Source organism: Uranotaenia lowii, chromosome 3, assembly GCF_029784155.1.
Source record: "Uranotaenia lowii strain MFRU-FL chromosome 3, ASM2978415v1, whole genome shotgun sequence".
Lineage (NCBI taxonomy): Eukaryota > Metazoa > Arthropoda > Insecta > Diptera > Culicidae > Uranotaenia > Uranotaenia lowii.
Genome location: NC_073693.1, coordinates 249833753 through 249845821, shown reverse-complemented (window position 1 = coordinate 249845821; position 12069 = coordinate 249833753). Strand labels below are relative to the sequence as shown.

Below are 12069 nucleotides of genomic sequence, written 5' to 3'. Positions count from 1 at the left end.
TTCTCGGATTCGTTTCGTGTTAAGATTGATACACCGCGACGGGAAGGATTGAATCGTACGATTTGTATCATTCTTCGTCGCGTAGAAGTGTAAATCCGCGACGGGAAGGATTTAATCGTTCGATTGGTTTACACTTCCGCCGTCGTGTTAAAAACCAGTACATCGGTTCGGGAAGGATTTCGTTTGCGTTTTTTGTGCTGTGTTTTCGTTATCGTACAGTGGTGGTAGCAAGTGTCAGTGAATTTCAACATGCCGAAAACCAAGTCAGACGAAAGAGTGGAGGATGCCATCGTTCGTCGGAAGGCCATTCTGACAAATCTATCGGATGTTGAAAGATTTACGAGGGAATTCAACGTGGATCGAGATGTTGGGCGCCTTCAAGTTCGACAAGATCTAGTTGATCGGATCTACGACCAGTTCCAGAAAACGCAAACCGTCATCGAGAAGTGGGATGGACCGGATCGGCTTGAAATGCGTTTGGCTGAGAGATCGACCATCGAGGAAAGGTTTTGTGAGGTGAAGGCATTCCTGTTGAACAACATCCCGGAAAGGTTGAGCAGTTCTACATCAATCGAGCCGACTGTTCCAGCCAGCACAGCTATGTTTCACCTACGCCTGCCCAAAATAGATTTGCCGAGGTTCGATGGTGATTTTTCGCGATGGTTGTCGTTCCGAGACACGTTCAAGTCCATGGTGCACTCGAACCCAGATGTTCCAGCGGTTGCAAAGCTGCAGTACCTGCTTCAGAGTTTGGAAGGCGAAGCCAAGAAACCTTTCGAGTCCGTGAACGTTGAGGCTGACAACTATCTTATAACTTGGGACGCGTTGATGAAGCGGTATGATAACCAGCGGTACCTGAAACGACAGCTCTTCAGGGCAATGTACGACATCCAGCCTTTAAGGAAAGAGTCTTCAAAGGATCTTCATACGTTGACTGATGATTTTGACCGCCATGTGAAGGCCATGGCTAAACTGGGTGAGCCTGTAGGTTACTGGGATACTCCGCTAGTGAACCTACTGTGCTACAAATTGGATCCAACGACTCTGCGAGCCTGGGAGGAGAAAACAAGCGACCTGAGAGACATCACTTACCAAGAGTTGATCGATTTCTTGTATTCTCGAGCGATGATGCTGAAGACGATCGTTTCAGAAGAGCAGCGCAACCTGCAAGCGATTCCAGCTAGGATGACGGGATCCCAACCGAAGAAGGCGTTCCGATTAGTGGCCAATCCTGTTGCGTCTGATCCAAAACCCGATTTACCCGTGTGTGTAGTTTGTTCGGAACGACACCATCTATTTCGCTGTAAGAAATTCGCAAGTTTTTCTCCCTACAACCGACGGCAAGTTGTCACATCCCATCGTTTGTGTTGGAATTGTTTCAATTCCGGCCATTTATCACGATCCTGTTCCTCCAGACACACTTGTCGTTTCTGCAATGGAAAGCATCATTCTCTCCTCCATGATGCGATCAAGACCACCAACTTCAATTCGGTTCCGAAACCAACTTCGCTTTCGTCGAATCCACCACTCCCAGCTCCACAACGCAGCACCGCTCCTCCAGATTCAGATCCGCAACCATCTACTTCGAGCCAACAAGTTTGTATGACTGTTCAGGCAACGAACAGTACAGTTTTGCTAGAAACGGTGATGCTTTTGGTGGTTGACAGTACAGGGAAGGAAATTCCGGCGCGCGCGCTGCTTGATTCCGCTAGCATGTGCAGCTTCATGACGAAGAAGTTGGCCAACACTCTCGATCTCCGCCGTTCTACCGTTGACATTGCCGTTTCAGGGATTGGTGAATCATCCAAGCAGATCAAGCGCCAGTTAACAGCGAAGATTCGCTCAACCGTAACAAAGTACGCCACGAAGCTAGATTTCCTTATCCTCAAAAGGCCAACAGTTTGCCTACCGACAGTGAGAATTGATGTTGCTGCTTGGAAAATTCCCGACGTTGACCTGGCTGATCCACATTTTTTCATTCCTGCGGACATTGACCTCATCGTTGGCGGAGAAGTGTACCATGAACTTCACGGCGGCAGCAAGATTTCCCTCGGCAATGAGATGCCGACTTTAGTGGAGACTGTTTTTGGATGGGCTGTATCCGGATCGGCTCCGATAAATTCCTCCGTAACACCCCGGTTATGCCATCTTACGACCATCGATCGAGACCTAGAACAATCCATCGAAAGGTTCTGGGAACTCGAATCTCTGTTGCCGTCCCAAGCTCTGTCAGCTGAAGAAATAAAGTGTGAAGAAGTGTTCAGTGCTACCACCACTCGCGATTCGTCCGGTCGTTTCGTAGTTAGATTGCCACTCACTAGTGACCCCCTGGTACGTGTTGGTGAATCAAGATCCATCGCCGAGCGCCGCTTCCAAAGTCTAGAGAGGAGACTTAAGCGAGATCCTGCCACTCGAGAAGCCTACGTTTGTTTCATGGCCGACTACGAACGTTTGGGCCAGATGATCAAGTTGACTGATCCAGTAGACGACTCTGTCCCCCACTGCTATCTACCACATCATCCAGTCTTCAAGGAGTCAAGCACAAGCACCAAGGTCCGTGTTGTTTTTGACGCTTCGTGCAAGACATCAACCGGCTACTCCATCAACGATATGCAATTGGTGGGACCTACTATCCAGGACGATCTACTGTCGATCATTATGCGCTTCCGAACCCACCCAATCGCACTCGTAGCCGACATTGAAAAGATGTACCGCCAAATACAACTGCACCTAGACGACTGTACGTTCCAACGAATTCTCTGGCGCCAAAGTCCCGAAGAGCCTCTCGCAACGTTTGAGCTGCAGACTGTTACGTACGGTTTCGCTTCTGCACCATTTTTGGCCACTCGTACGTTACAACGCCTCGCTGAGGATGAAGTCAGTCGTTTTCCTGTTGCCGCCCCAGTTTTCAAGAACGACTTCTATGTTGACGACTGTTTGACTGGTGCCGAAGATGTCGAATCCGCCGTTCAACTCCGCCGAGAAGCATCCGCTCTAGCTGCTTCTGCCGGTTTACCACTCAAGAAATGGGCATCCAATGTTCCTGAAGCGCTTCGAGGTATTCCTCCCGAAGATTTAGCCGTATCCGCAATCCACAGCCTGCAGGACGATCAGGCTGTCTCTACGCTCGGACTTGTTTGGGAAACAAGGTCTGACGTTCTACGATTTCGAGTCCAATTGCCCCTGCCAGCTCCAGTACTCACAAAGCGCAAGATTATGTCGTACATCGCCCAGATCTTCGATCCACTTGGTTTGGTTGGACCGATTATTACCGTCGCCAAATTGTTCATGCAGCGTTTGTGGGGACTTCGAACAGAAAACGGAGAATCTTTCGAGTGGGATCGCCCACTACCAGCGTCGTACCAGGCCGATTGGAAGGAGTTCCATAGCACGCTGGATACCATCGCCACGATCCAAGTTCCTCGATACGTATCTTCCGCCAATGCCACATCCTTTCAGTTGCATTTCTTTTCGGACGCGTCGGAGAAGGCCTACGGCAGCTGCTGCTACATTCGGTCGGAATGTGATGGAATCGTCCGTGTCGTATTGCTGACATCGAAGTCGAAGGTCGCCCCGCTGAAGAGCCACCATAGCATTGCCCGTTTGGAACTTTGTGGAGCCGTTCTGTCTGTCAGCCTATCGGAGAAGGTCAACCGTGCTCTCAAGTTGCCTGCCGAAATGTTCTTCTGGACTGATTCCTCGACGGTTCTTCAGTGGCTACAATCACCGCCCAATCGCTGGAAGACATTTGTGGCCAACCGAGTGTCTAAGATCCAGAATTCGACCGATGTAGATTTGTGGATGCATGTTCGCGGAGAATCGAATCCAGCCGATGTTCTGTCCCGTGGAATAAGTCCGCCTGAGCTCGTCAATCATCCGCTTTGGTGGACTGGATCTCCATGGCTCCAGTTACCGCCTTCGCAGTGGCCACGAACCGAGTTGTCAGCCTGCCAAACCAGTTCGACGAGTGAAATGAGAGTTCCAGTTGCCGCGCTTCCAGCTGTCGTGAAGGATGACGAGTTTGTAGATCGTATCTTCGGAATGTACTCCAGTTACCAAAAACTCAGGCGCTCCATCGCTCACTGCATGCGATACTTCCGCTTGTTGAAAGCAGCTGCACGGAAGACGAAAATTGACCCATTCCAAGCGCTTACCACCGCCGATCTGCAAGAAGCAGATTTGACACTGTGTCGTCTTGCCCAGAAACAGTGTTTTCCTGAAGAGTTAGCCACTCTAGCATCGTCCGGTCGTCTTCCGTCTTCATCGCAGTTGAAGTACATCCGTACAAAACTAGAATCAGATGGAATCATTCGGATTAGAGGAGTTCTGGCCAACGCAACCGTTCCGGAAGCTACGAAACATCAAGTTGTTCTGCTCGCGAAACACCCACTTTCAAAACTGTTGGCGAAGTATTATCATGGGAATTTACTTCACGCCGGCCCACAACTAATGCTCGCCACGATCCGTCAAAAGTACTGGATCATTGGTGGACGCAATCTAGTGCGCCGCACATTCCATGAGTGCCACAAATGTTTCCGATGCAGACCAAAGATGATCCAGCAAAGTATCGCAGATTTGCCTACGTCCCGTGTTGCGCCCCGAAGACCATTTGCCGTTTCTGGTGTGGACTATTGCGGACCAGTTTACATCAAGTCTCTCGTCCGTAACCGAGGCCCAACGAAGGCATACGTTTGCATCTTCGTTTGCTTTACCACACGTGCCGTTCACATCGAGTTGGTGTCTGATCTCTCCACGCCGGCCTTCATCGCTGCTCTTCGCCGATTTTCTGCCCGCCGAAACTTTCCCCACGAGATCCACAGCGACAATGGCACTGCGTTCCGAGGTGCAAACAACGAGTTGCACAGAATTTACCAGATGCTGAAAACCGAACACGGAGGACGCAAGAACATCCTGGATTGGTGTGCAGAATCTGGAGTTGCGTGGCATTTCATACCACCTCGATCGCCCCATTTCGGAGGTCTATGGGAAGCAGCAGTGAAATCAGCGAAGCACCATCTATTGAGAGAAATAGGCCACTCCAACATTTCCTACGAAGACATGACGACGTTACTAGCCGAGGTGGAGATGTGTCTGAACTCCAGACCCTTGATTCCGATGCCAACCGAATCCGACGAGTTAGAAGCCCTGACACCTGGACATTTCCTTGTCGGTGAAAGCCTGCGATCTCCACCCGAAGAAGACGTCGCAACTGTTCCGGACAATCAACTGTCGCATTGGAAGCTCACGCAGAAACGGTTCCAACGAATCTGGCGTAGATGGTACCCAGAATATCTGCAGCAGCTTCAAGCCCGAGCCACCAAGCACCGTAGACCATCAACTGTAATCCAGCCCAACCAAATGGTGATCATCCAAGACGATCTGCTTCCGCCAGCCCAATGGCCACTAGGGATCATCACAGCCGTTCATCCTGGGAAAGACGGCGTCGTACGAGTGGTCACCTTACGCACTGCGAAGCGAGATGTCGTTTCTAGGTGTGTCAACAAACTTGCTCTGTTACCCGTACCAGAACAACCCGAACCCAATCCAGCTGATGAGCAGCCCGTTGGAGAACCGGTCACCGCAGTTCCTGAAAACAACCAATGAGTAGAGCTGCACTCTAAGACAGCTCCTGTACGAAATTTCATGGATCAGGTGATTGCGGTTCCAATATTTTTAAACGTTGTTTGTTGGTCTACTTGGTTCCCTTTTGCTTCCCAGAACCACTTGTCGTCGTCTCCGCCTGTATATTGCGGACCTCCCAGAACCAGTAGTCGCCGGTTGCAGCCTGAATGAGTAGAGCTACACTCTAAGTTAGCTCCTGTATATCAATTTTGAGAATCAGGTGATTGCATTTCCAATATCCCCATGTTTTGTTTGTTGGGCTACTGGGTTCCTTCTTGCTCCGCAGAAATCAACGCTCCGAGTGAGGTCGCCTTTCATCATTTCCGGCTTCGTGTGGTGGACATCCCCTCCCATCGAATACTCCTAGCACCGGCTGATTGAAAGCAGTAGCCGGTGGTCGCAGCTTATATGAGTAGAGCTACACTCTAAGTTAGCTCCTGTATGACAACCATAAGCACCAGGTGATTGCGGTTCCAATCCTTTATTTGTATGTTTGTTGGTCTACTGGGATCCTCTTTGTTCCACAGAAAACAAAGCTCCAGATGGTGTTCGTACCGCCCAGTTCCAATCGCTCCTCCTGCTTCCCCTGGTGCCATGATGCGTCCTGTTGGTCCACGTAGTCGAAGACGAAGGAAACCGATGAAGGCTCCCCAATGATACCGAAGCAAGTGTTGAAATGTCCGTGCCATTTCAAGGTGGCCGGAATGTTTGTGACCAAACCTATAGTTTATGTGTGTGTGTGTGAAATTTCCATTAATTATTTTCAATAATTGTAAAAGATAAAAAAGTGAACAACCCTAGTACAAGAAAAAGCATAACAGTGAGTTACCGGATGAATTGTTTTGACACGGTAACTCACCAACCAGCTGATCAAAGCAACAACAAAGACAACATAAATCAGTTAAAATAAATTCTCGTAGTGGCAACATCAGCTCCGTGCTCGCGTGTTGTTTGTTTTGTCGGTCGAGTAATAGTAGAATAAAGTGGTGTTTTATTTGTTGTAAATCGGTCGTCTTTTGTGTTCTAAAGCACATCCGAAACCCGGAACAGCGAAATTAGTGCTGTGTGTAGTGTGCGGACTAATTCAGTGCAGCGAAATTGTCCGACTCCCGACCTGTTAGCAGAGAAGCAGCAAGCAACGAAACCACTGCTGGTGGAGTGGATGAAATTGATCGTCCCCCGTTCTTGGTGCTACTTTTCCGTCCCGTTGGCAGAGCAACGGAAAGTAAACCCTCCGATTCGAACACAAGCGGTAAACTACCCCCTGAATCCTCAACAGATAATTTTTATCAAATTTTCAGATTTTAAATTGTGTGTTTGAAAGTATTTTAATTTGGAAATTTTAATTTTATTTTTAATTCTGAAGCCTAATATGAGCTGCTGTTTCTAGATATTGATAGTGATTTATTATTGTCAAAAACTTTTATTTGAAAACTTTGATAAAAAAAAAACATTGTTAAATTGTCTTGGTCATTATTTTGATTTCAAATTCTTAGTGTTTATATTGAGTAAACATTTGTAAAATTTATTTTTGTTTTAAAGCTAAGTCCTCAATTTTTGCAAATTTTGATAAAGGATTTTTTTAAATATATAGTAGTCTTTTAAAATAATTTATGACCATCTTCAAGGCCTCAAAAAATAAATTTATTAAAAATCTATAGTTTTTTAATGTTTTTCCAGTGCATCACAGTACACATGTATTTAAAGTTAAAGCAATACCATGTTTAATACTAAAAAGGTAAAAAAATCTGGAAAGTTTGTCGCAATTTTCCTACACTAACTAGAATTTAAGAATAAAAAATACCTTTTTTGGGTTCAACAGCCAGGCACCATGTGAACTGAAATCAGTTTTGATTTACTTTATCATCAAATTCTTAAATACTCCATATCAATATTAAAATAAATGAGATATTCGAAAAATATTCCCAGAAATTCGATCTTTACTACACATCTACACATCTTTACTACACATCTACATCTTTACTACAAACATTGCTTTTAGAAATAACATAATATCTCGACCTTTTTTTATTTTTATAATTAACTCATTTAAGCACCAATTAAATATGATCGATGTCTCAGATTGCATTTTTAAATCCAATCCGGTTCTCATTCATCAATGGCAACACTAACGTTCATATTTAATTGATTTTTTCTCGAACTTCTGCAGAACTTGTATTTTTTGTAAAAAGCCGATTTGAAAAAAATGTAAGCAATGATAAATTACTTTTAATGTTTCTCATTTATAACAAAACAATTTTATACTTCCCCAGCTGAACACTACCGCAATTCGTTGGACCATCAAGACGAAACATAATTTAGATTATTGGTTCGCGAAGCACTTAAGTGAACATGTTCTCGACCGATTCGCTCTCAGCAGGGAACTGCAACAAGTTGTTTTTTGAATGTCGCAGTTCGCCAGTGAATGTATCGCTTGTCGGTGGATATTTGTTGCATGCTTCTGCATGAATGATACAAGAAGCTGTGGATTCGCCATAGGAATTCCTTCTAGCCTGAAAACAGTCACATGGAAATGTTGCAGGCAAGAGCAATGAAACTTTTGTTTCGCCGGAGAAATCTCTCAGTGAACGATGAGTGGAAACGAACGAGTTTCAGATCCTTGATCGAAAGACTTAATAAAATAAAAAATACCAAAGGTGTTAAAACTCCCATCTTTTTTTTGCTCTATCGGATCTTCCACAATTTGTTGTGACGGTCTTCTAAAAAATTGTTTAGCGTAATATTTTCTTCAGAGAATTTTTAAATTGGCACAAAAACCATAAGCAGGATCGCTTCTACAGAAGAACCAAAAATGATGTAAATTTTTCAGTAAAAATATTCAACTTTTCCATACAAACATAAAAGTTCAAATGTAAACGTTACTTAAAAATTCTGCAAAAAATCATCAATGAGTTTTGAAATAAGACGTTCTTTAGACCCCAGGATTTAAGAAATTCGAAAATTATCCTGAATCGACTCAGTCTAATGTACACAGCAAAAAATTTCTAAAAGTACACGGAATCTAAAAAACGAGTGATCTATTTTTTTTTCAAAAATAGGATAGAAATAAGCTATTTTGATGTAATTGCGGTACGCTAGTTATGGAACCTGTACTGCATCCAAGGATGACATCTTGCGACATCGGAGAGAACTAAATTCTCACCACTCGGCTTGGAGATTTAGTGGCGCACATTGCGTTGTTTACTTTTGCTTTCCGTAATAAATATAAGTTTGTACAATTATCCGCTGGCGTTTCGATTGGTACTCCTTATTGGTGACCCCGACGATAGGAATTCAACGGAGGAATCGATACACCACACAGTGGGTAAGAAAACACACAAATTTATACACTTGGGCGCAATTGGCTGTGTGTCGAATTTTTATGTCTCTCTTCAAGGCAACATAACCTGAATTCTACACATAAAATCCACTGCCGAGGCGCCCAAAGCTCAACGATGACGGATAATCAGCGCCTGAAGGACGAAATCATCCGGCTGCAAGCAGAGCTCCAGGCAGCACAAGCATCTACTTCACAAGCGCCGCCAGTCAGCGCGATTAATCGAGTTGGAATCAAAATCGGCCCTTTCTGGAAACGCGATCCAGCTCTTTGGTTCGCCCAAGTGGAAGCTCAGTTCACTTTAGCTGGCATCATCCAAGAAGACACCCGGTATTTCCATGTTCTATCAGCAATTGATTCGGAGATACTTGCGTGCTGCTCGGATATAATCCGGGATCCGCCGGCAGTTGATAAATACACCACCGTCAAGGAAAGGATCCTTAAGGAGTACAGCGTCAGCGAGCAAAACCGAATACAGCAGCTCCTAAGAGGATGTGAATTAGGCGACCGCAAGCCATCTCAGCTACTACGGGAAATGCGAGATCTAGCCAGAAACTTCATTACGGACGAAAAAATTCTGAAGTCCCTATGGCTACAACAGCTTCCGGAAACAACACAAGCTGTGCTCAAAATTTCCGAGGAAACTCTGCAGCTGTCACAACTAGCTGAACAGGCGGATAAGCTTGCAGACATCGCGAAAACTCGTTATACATCTTCTGCAGCTATCGACGAAAGTAGGAGCAGCCAATCTGAGTTGTCAGAGCTACGTGAACAAATTTCAACAAATTTCTTATAATTTTACATTGTGTCATGCAAAAATCAACCGGTCAATGAAATTTAAACAGTGTAAAATTAGATCTGTTTGATTTAAAATTTAATGCAAATATTTAACTTCTGCCTTTTTATATTTCGTTAGTTTGCACACAAAGTAAACAAGTCGAAAAATTATTCGGAAACAGGTCGATCAAAGGCGTAGCTACCTACAACAGCACTTCTAGAGTCTTTTAAAGTCGTACGTATACGTGAAATGAAGAATGCTGTTGAAATTGACTAGTTTTTTCTCCATTACAGCAAGGTCAGATTTTTGCGCTGAGGCTGATATACGGGCAGTTATTATCCGGAGAAACTTTTGTCATTCAAGTGTCCAAGCGCTGACCGAAAGATCATGATGTTCCTGAACCATTTGAAGATACTGACGCTGATCTGTAAAAACATCCCCCTGCTAGGAATCATCGGATGCAACAACAATTCCAGTTTGACGCTTTCCGTGAATATCAATATTTACGATAATAAATTATTAAAATTTTTATCCCTGTGTATTTTTACACGACGGCTTTTGTTTCAATCTAAATTTACACGCTTAAAAAATTACATCCTTGAAAAAAATAAACCGTGATAGAATTTTACATCAAAATCGATGTTCCGTTTTCGTGCATCGTTTTCGTTCTAAATTTACACGAATTTTTCTTGCTGTGTAGCATTCCTTGCAAGTTGCAAGTTTCTACATCCTTTTCATCTGTAGTGAAGAATATACCTAAGATGTTAGGAAAACTTAAATTTTTGGTGATTGTGTACTTTTCTAACATGATTTTTGGATAATCTATATAATACTTATCATTTGAAAAGTCTGATGAATCTGTTATTGTATAAATTTAAAAAAAAACATAAATCTTAAACTTTTCTCTGACTCAGGCCTTCATTTCTAAGTTCATATTTTGCTATATTATGAATTTAAAAATCTGTGTTCTGATTCTGAATTTTGAATCCAATGTTTATTTTCCAAATTCATATAATCGTTATTCTGAAATGAAAGTTTCGCTAAAGTTTAACACCATTCTAGCAACCATATTAACCTCTTCTGATTTTTAATCACTCAAACGGAGTGGAAAATTAGGAAAATTCAAGAGTACATTAGAAACAGTTTTTTGATTTAAAAAAAATTTGTTCAATTTCGTGTTTTATGTAACGGGATCTCATACTTGAGGAGAGGAGAGCAGTCATAATCTCGATCCTGATAGAAAAGTTTATGCCAAAGAGTATTCCTACATTATCAATATTTTGGAATATGTGTTGTCACTAGAGTGCCTCAAATAACCCGACTATAAAGAAATGTGACTTTAAGTCAGTCTCAAAATTTTTCCAAAAATGGTTGAAGTGCGTTAAAACTAAAACTGAAAAAGGACTTTAGATCATGTTCCTTAGCCCCTGTGGTTATACAATTTTAAAAATTTGCCAAGAAAAAATCTCAACGATGAAGTATTTCGTCCAAAAAAAGTGGTTAATAGGGTAAATGTACCCAATCTTGGCCCCTAAGGCATGGTTGACTAGATTTCTCATGATTGCAGTCTTCCTGTAATGTGTACCTTCAAAAGTCCTTCGACAAATATGATTGCTTGCTAGTCTGAAATGCAGTAAAAATATGTCCTTGCTTGAAAGCGGTTGATAATTTGAGATAAACCTGATCAAACTATTGATTGAAATGCTCCTCATTATAGCCCCCGCGCCGAATTTTGGCCCTTTATAAGTTCCTTAAATTGGCCGTCTTTAGGAAAAACTTGCCTCACTAATACAACAACAGTCCCCACGAATTCATTGAAAATATCCCGGAAAGAAGCACATCAATGTTCTGTATTGTTTTCAAAAAGTCGAAAGTACGAAATGTCAATCAATTTTTATAATTGATATTTGCATGTAGAATTATAATCTTACGTAAAAAAGCTTTACTTGTTTATTTCAGTTTTTGTGTGTTTATAATTTCTATTATAAGTTCCAAACTGTTGCATTGATTAACATAAATATGTTCATTAATCAAGCAAACAAATCGTTTACTAAATCTTTAACATGCAATCATGATAGATCTGTTTCCATTGAAGTTAACAGGTTAACATAAGATAGTAAATATTCATATTTTTTTTATTCCACTCCCATAAAAGGAGGACCTACATTTTAAAAACCATTATGATCGAGGCAAGAAGCAAGCTAAAGCTAAAACTTAAGTCAGCGAACGATTCTTTGAATCATACATATTAGTCGCCCTTAAGAATTTTCTAGCAATCGTTTGCGCACACCGGGATAGCAAAACAAAACAAACTTTCGCTCACTTCAGCCAG

At 43.0% G+C, this 12069-nt stretch overlaps 2 protein-coding genes across 2 annotated transcripts in view; both read left to right on the top strand.

Annotated features, from left to right (window-relative positions):
* Window positions 1-249: 249 nt before the first annotated feature.
* LOC129753276 (uncharacterized) lies at window positions 250-5604 on the top strand. Its single transcript, XM_055749074.1, has one exon. It carries the CDS (start codon window positions 250-252, stop codon window positions 5602-5604), a length of 5355 nt encoding a protein of 1784 aa, XP_055605049.1.
* Window positions 5605-9077: 3473 nt separating this feature from the next.
* LOC129753275 (uncharacterized) overlaps window positions 9078-12069 on the top strand; it is a 4392-nt gene continuing 1400 nt past the window's right edge. Inside the window, exon 1 of the mRNA XM_055749073.1 lies at window positions 9078-9693. Within this exon, the coding sequence (XP_055605048.1) occupies window positions 9078-9693 (616 nt within the window). The remainder of the gene's footprint in view (window positions 9694-12069) is intronic.